The sequence below is a fragment of the Vanessa cardui genome, chromosome 11 (genome assembly GCF_905220365.1).
Source record: "Vanessa cardui chromosome 11, ilVanCard2.1, whole genome shotgun sequence".
In the NCBI taxonomy this organism is placed as follows: domain Eukaryota; kingdom Metazoa; phylum Arthropoda; class Insecta; order Lepidoptera; family Nymphalidae; genus Vanessa; species Vanessa cardui.
In genome coordinates, this window is record NC_061133.1 from 163,433 (window position 1) to 171,260 (window position 7,828).

Genomic DNA, 7,828 nt, shown 5'->3' on the forward strand with positions numbered 1-7,828 from the left:
GTCCCTTCGATGTGAATTTTCTTGTAAATAACAAGAAAACAATAGTTGTAAAAGTTTTATGTCAATTATAATGCGCTATTCATCATAAGAGTAAAAACTAATTAATAAATAAGAAGATAAAAAAGCCACACACACTTCTATTGTCTTTTTCACATTGGGTTCCGTTTGAACACGATGTGATCACGAGTGCGATCGACAGTTTGCTGTTTCAATATCGAATTACAATTATCTACAGAGACTCTTATTCATTGTTTAGTTTTACCACAATTTACTGTATATAATAAGTATTGAATTGTCCATTTTATTGTTCGAATTCAGGCGAGCGATTGGGTGGGCGGTGTCTCTGCCCGTGGACCCGTGCGCTACAAGAAGTACTGCTTTTTTTATTGCATTTTTATTAAATCTCCATAGATTTAGCGTCCGTGCCCTCGTTTTCCTGAATATATATTTTTTATTACCCACGACGAAATGAAAAACATTGCAAGCATAAACTTAAACCATACCTATAAACAGTATATTACTTGAAGTAGCATTTGAGAAAGAAGTGAAATACAAATAGTATTTGCTCAAATTCAATATAGATACAAATTCATATATACCACCGTCGGTAGTAAGTAGGTAACACGTATTTGTAAATTTGATGATTTATTCATATAAAATTAAATAAAAAAATTAGATCGACTTTTTTATTTTAATTAAATTGAATGCTTCCTCCGTCCGTAGAACCCACGTCGCAACGAAGTGGGTTCTACCTAGCCAAACCGATTAGAAGATCCTTATTTACTATTTTTCATCAATTCGGTATATAATAATCATACAATGACATTTGTTTATTTCGTAATAAAATCAATGAATATTAACTACAAGTTTCGTAATAAAATCAATGAAGATCTTTTATAATGCATATAATTTTGTTCAGAATAATACGCCTATTTTTACGTAGTATTTTTCTAAAGAGACTTTAAATTTGGTAAAAGTTAAATATACTATCGATGTATCTACACCAAAACAATTATTTCAGTGTTTCGTTCGCTATCTTAAAAAGCAACAAGCGTTTTCTATTATAAATCTTTTGCTCGAGAATATTCGAGTAAATTAATGTAATCCTAGCCGCCATTGTTATTTACCTACAACAGCTCGTGTTGCAGTTATCACTTCTGATATCTCGAAGTGAAACTTAGTTGTTCTGTTCGAGACAGTCCGACTATTACAAAGAGAAAGTTCTATTACTGTCGTTAATATTAAGTGTCGTTTATATGAGACAATGTTAAACTTAAACAATTAACGGCTGAGGTTTCGTTCTTAGAGCGAAATGAAATTTAATTAAGAATGGCGGGGACATATGTTGCTCTCATGGACCATAACAGATTTATTAAAATAATAATGATTAAAATAACTTATTACGTATAAACTACAATTACTTTGACAAAAACTGACACTCATTGGCAAACCGTTGGCCACACGATATTTAATAGACCTACTATTAGGGCATGTTAGCAGCCTTATTCCAAAACCAATCTTTATATATGTGATAGCATAATAATGTATAAGACATATTTAATAAGCACAATATCACTCATCATAAGATCTCCGAAACAACAGGTTCAATTGACTTGAAAGACCGCATAGTAGTAGTTCTATTCACCCACACAGGCGCGCTAAACGTTGGGTTTACGGCATACGTTATATGTACGTGTCTGTGAGACGACCAAGACGGCAAAATTATTTAAAAATGTTGACGAATTTATGTTATTAAACATTCCTATATGACATGTATTTGTCACACACATTTTGCACTTTGAGACACATTTCAGTTCGTAATAAATTAACAAGATGCTTCAGAATCAACTGAGTGGCAGTTTGTGAAAGCTCGTCAGAATAATTTCATAAAAATCTATTATTTCTATTAATGTTTTGGTTGGACATGCATTTTTTTCTACTCTACGTTAATATTTCAATGTCAAGGAATGCTATATTATTATTCGTGACGTAGACGCTCACTTAAAAATAAACTTTTTAAAATACCAACTTCAAGGGAGGGAAATCAGTAAATAATTAAGAAACTTTATACGAATGTAATTGTAAAATTAAATAAATTTTATTATAGTTACCCACAGTTTGCAACACATAGTAAATTTTTATCCCAGTCAAAAACTTTATAGACTGTGTAAGGTACTACGGTTTCATGTACCCCAATCCGGGCTCGGCTATCTTTCGGAAAAATACCTTGAGTTAGTAAAGTGGAATGTTTTCGATAATTTCGTCTAATTATCGGCAATCAAGTAATGTTTTACAGTCGTAACGTTGCTCTTATTCAATCTTAGAACACACACGATGAGAGACTAGAGATTACGCCACGTGTTATCATCTCGATAACTGATAACAATGACCGACTCACCGCTAGTCTTAAATCTGACATACTTACAAAGACCGTGAGCATACTGAATCGGAATGTTAAAACTTGCAATATTATTATACTTTGTAAGGTTGTGTCACAGTAGTAAAATTCTTGTGGTATTCCCCGTGCCGGAGAAGAGACATGGCATCCTCAGTGACTCCCTTGTGAAGGCGCTTTTGGAAGAAGGACACGAGGTTAGTAGGCTCAAATGTACCGTTCCAAATCTTCGCTATGAAGGTTAAGTGAGCCAGTGTTATTACGAGCACAGTACAAACAATAATACATAACCACTTAGATCTCCTAGTTAGCGGTGTATTAGCAATGGTCAATGACTATAACAATTAAATTTATTAGAGGTGGCCTTATTAGGTAATCCAAAAGATAACAAATATTTATAACTAACAAACTATATGGACGGTGATAACAAAACAGCTTTTAGATGTTGATTGTAAATATGTTTGGAAAAATTTTTGATGTTACAGCATATTCACGTGACATTCAGCAGTAATTGAAGTCTAAGCGTGGCTGAGTCAATACATATACATATATAGGAATCTCTAGTTTTCCAAAACTACTTATTCCTTAGTGATAGATTTGTTTCTACTCTTATTTATGAGTATATCCAATCGAACAGAATAAGTAAAAATGTCTTTTGAACAGCGAAGTTGTCAAAGAAAATCCAAACAAAACAAATAGGCGGAATTGATAAATTCCTTATTTTTTACAATATTGCGGCATCTATATCATGGCAGTCTTAATCAGAGACCAACTGTCGGCCAGGAAGTATAGGGACAAGTTTATCTGTAAATATACAATCATTTTATTTCCTTATGAATAAGCCGTATAAGTTAGCCATATACGCAAAACATATTTGTGGGCTGTACTCTCGCAATACCATAAATTTGAGAACTTTATATGGGAAAGTCCACTCATTAATTTATACTTATATATGTATACGTTTTCACACGAATTAATGAGGTAACTATGTCATGTAAGTAGGTATATATGTATTCTTTAACTGAAAATACAATAAAAAATACAATATACATAAAACTTATAACATAATCGCAGGTCGATTCAGAGAAGGTTTTGATGTTGCTGCTGACGAGTTAGCTTGCAAATGAAAATTTAGTTTAACTTGTAAAAAAGTAGGGTTCTCCAAAGTACAACATAAAACAGATCCTCGTGCGGTTGAGATATCTCATTAGTATACGAGTAATTGATGACTGAGAAAAACTCCGAACAACAACTTTTTATTAAATATTTTAATTTTGTGCGGCTTCGAACATTTTATCAAGACTGGGCTAGACAATGAGAACAATGAGTTGCAAAATAAAATTAATTAACTTATCATTAGACTTAAACTTGATATTAAAAAAAATAGGACATCAAATATTGAGAATCATTGGACGAAAAAGATAAACCAGCGTGGTTTTAGCGAGACATAAAAACAGAAGTTTATCGGTCATTCCATATGTTATGAATGTCTTTAACATTTGATATTTTAATGCATTAAATAAAATAAAATGATAGATGAAAGAAAATTTTAATGTTTTTAAAACCGACCACAGCGTGAGCAGGCTAAATGAAGCCCGGATGCGGCCACACACGAAAAACTCCGATATAAACCCATGGTCTGTTATTACTAATCCTACACTATTATAGGGGTACTGTTGAATACTGTATAATTTATTTTTCAGATGACGTATGTGACGAAATTTCCACAAAAGACGAAACTGCACAATTTGGAATATGTTGACATAAGTTCAAATATCGAATATGATTCAGGTAATTGAAGATTTTGGATCTGAACCACCACAGACAACAACAAATGTTACGTGGTATTTTACATATTAAGATCTCATAAGCATAACAATTGGGAAAGGATTTAAAATACGAAACTGTTATTCCCCAAGCTTAAACATGTATTATTATTAAACAGTGTGATGAATGTGAGTTATATCATCACAGTTTATTTGTAATTGTCACAGATAGCCGAGCGTGTGGCTCGTGTTCCACGTATCCAATATCCAACGTTTAATACCCAATGTTAAATACAGGCGTTATGTTCACGCCGTAAGCTGAGCTGAACATCTATGAATATATTTAAAATCTAAACACGTCAAACCCATCATGCATTTGATACCCATAAAAATATTGTTAATGATCACTCATTGCGATTGAGTGCGAGTTTACTTAGTTATTATTTGTTTATAGTTTTGTTTTTTGTTACCTTATTTGTAACCTCAATATGTGAAAGTCATCTTTGGACTATTGGCGTATCAATTCTTATTATAATTATGTTATTCTTGCCTTTTGTTAGTATTCTATAAAAGGCACAAGAAAATAACTTTTTTACTATTTTGCAATTTGTCCGTTTTGTTTCAGAACACTACTGGCCGACGCCAGAAAACAAAGGTAACAACTCCTTGCACATGGAGAACCTCGGATTAAAATATGCGCAGCGAGCTCTGTTACATCCAAACATGCAGGAGTTGATGATGAATACGACGAGTTCATTCGATCTGATCATTGCAGAATGGTTTTACTCTGGACTACTTGCACCGTAAGTTTGAAAGATTTTATCATTTAAATGGAGTAACAATCCGTGAGTGTTCCATTGCTGAACTAAATCGTCTTTCCATAAAACAATTTCTGATTTTCCATAACACAAGTGCTTTAGCTACTTACATTGGGATCAGAGTAATGTATGTGATTTTGTCTCATATTATTATATATATTATGTTATCTTCTCAGAAGATTTGGAATTACTGTTTATATATTGCTAAATTTAACCTAACGAACAGATATTTTTATTCACTACAAAGAACGAAACTATTTACAAACAAAGCTAAGTACAAAAGGAAAGGTTCCCGTTATTTGAACTTACAACATTCATTTGCAATGTACTTGTTCTCCGTTTAAATATTTCATACATATCCTGTGTTTGTAGGAAGATAGACTTAACATATCTGCGAATTTGTGTTCTAGGCTGTCACCACTGTATGAATGTCCTCTAATCTGGTACTCATCAACAGACGTTTCTTGGAAATCAATTGGCTTAGTGAGCTCAGAAGTCAATACATTGTCTTTATACAATCCAGGATTATCTATTATTGAGAGAATACATCACTTTTGGAGGCAGTTTAACGAGATTGTTCAGAATTAGTAGGTGTATATTTTTACTATAGTCTATAATTTGTGTTTCCAGGAAAATCCAAAAAGGTTGACAATAGTAAAGGTTCGCAGACAAATTTGAAATAATATACAACTTGTAATGTAATGCTTGGAAACTTTACCTGTGATGATGATAATGATAATTTTAATCTCCGTTCAAGTTACAATATGTTTTGGACTCATTTTAGCTACCACATCAGCTCCAAAGAGCTCCCAGCGTATGAAAAAAGTTTTCGTGATGCTTTCAAAAATCGTGAACGAGTACTTCCTAACTATGAAACGGTCGTACATAATAGTTCCTTACTATTTATTAACTCACATGTTTATCTTGATCAACTATCAGGTTTGCCCACAAATGCTAAATATATAGGAGGTCATCATATGGAGGAAATAGCACAGCCGTTGCCAAAGGTAAGAGAAGCCACAATAATAGACCTAAACTGCAATAGTTTTCTTGTCAAATAAAGTCATAATCACATTTTCCTTCTAGAATTTGAAAAAAATAATGGATGATTGTAAAGATGGTGTAATCTACGTAGATTTAGAAACTAGGCTGTTCAGTCAGAATTTGCAAGAATTCATTATGCAGGAGTTAATAGAAGCGTTTGGTCAAATAAAACAAACCGTGATATGGAAGTACGATGAAATCTTAGTCAATTTACCAAAGAATCTTTATACAATGAAGAGACCGCCACAGCAAAGCATACTGAGTAAGATACAAGATTACAAACAATATTACAAAAAAAATTAAATAAACAGTTTTTAAATTAATTAAATGTAAGATACATTAGGAAATGTTCAAACGAATATTACTTCAGGTCATGCAAATACTGTTGCGTTTGTCAACCTTGGCGATTTGGTGTCAATAATTGAAGCTGCTCACTATGGCGTGCCTGTGATTGGCATCCCAGTGATGGACGATCAGATTGCACACATGGATTCCGTGATAGAAAAAAAATGGGGACTCAAGATTGATTTTAATAATAAATTGTCGTGGAAGATTCTAGACGCTATTGATACGATTGAAAACGATAAAAGGTTTGTGAAAGATGATATAATATTTATGTTAAAATATAAAAGTCTTCAAATATCAAGACCCTTACAGTAATTTATTTACTATGAACTTAAATTTAATAAATTCTTGTATTTTTTCATTGCCTAGCTTTCTAACGGGGGCGAAAGCAGCGCAATCAATACTTCGATACCGCTTGACAACTCCTCGGAAAGAATTCCAACACTGGATCCAAATGATAATCAACACTCGCGGAGCGCCACATCTACGCTCATCAAACCCAACTGTCTCGACTTTAGAAAAATACAATATTGACATAATTCTACTAGTTATTATGCTACTTTGGTTCTTTTCAAAAGTTATAAAGGTATTTAAAGTCCATTTTAATAATACTAGTGACGATTTAGATAAGAAGGACTTATGATTTGTATAGTCTTATTGTTTTAGATGATAATAAAAAAATAGTTAAGAAAGTTATTACTTATTTAATGAATCTTTACAAATTCGCAATTAATTGGCCATTAATAATGATTACGATAAATTTTTGATCGATGTTAAATGGGATATTTAATTATCTCGTGAGATCTACAACATTAAACTGCTACAGCTATTAGAGAAGCTAATAAAAACGATATTCTACAAATAACTCGTTAACCTATATTTTTTCTGGTGTCGTAAACCATTCACTTTGATCAAAAGGTAATTAAAGACCAAAGAAATTGAAACAGTTACAATACTTTCTAAATCAGTCGAATGACAAATCTTTTGTAATCGTTAGTATAAACAATATCAAAATAATTGATAGTAATTTATTGATTTCTGCAATCCAAGTAGTCGCTTCGAGATCACGACGCTGTAGATCGATTGATTAATGGCCGTCTATTTGTGGTCCACCCGAGTCCAGATCAAAGATGTCGATCGCACGTGAACTTGAACTTCCTAGCCAAGGTCTCGGTGATCGTCAGCTGACGGAAACAATTGAGATTTATAGACGCTTCTTCATACGATCCACATAATTGTTTGACATTTAATAGATCAAAGGTGTCCACTTGTAAAATTTATTGGTTCGGTCCTGACCGCATAGTTATTTATCCCCACTTCAAACACGAACTTTACGGTTATTTTAGTGGAAAAAAAGTGTAAAGTAATTAAACATCTAACACAGGCATTGCGTGTACGCTGTAAAATAAACTAATATAAATTACTTTCTGTGAAAACGCCGTGTTTATGTACTTCCTAAA

General features: G+C 32.7%; 1 protein-coding gene across 1 annotated transcript; it reads left to right on the forward strand.

Annotated features, from left to right (window-relative positions):
- The first annotated feature begins 2,379 nt into the window (after positions 1 to 2,379).
- Positions 2,380 to 7,054, forward strand: LOC124533588 (UDP-glucosyltransferase 2-like). The gene is made up of 8 exons (XM_047108966.1): positions 2,380 to 2,592; positions 4,099 to 4,186; positions 4,787 to 4,964; positions 5,390 to 5,566; positions 5,764 to 5,986; positions 6,066 to 6,285; positions 6,394 to 6,613; positions 6,738 to 7,054. The coding sequence occupies exons 1-8, from the start codon at positions 2,452 to 2,454 to the stop codon at positions 7,009 to 7,011; spliced, it is 1,521 nt and encodes a 506-aa protein (XP_046964922.1). The 5' UTR covers positions 2,380 to 2,451; the 3' UTR covers positions 7,012 to 7,054.
- Positions 7,055 to 7,828: the final 774 nt, after the last annotated feature.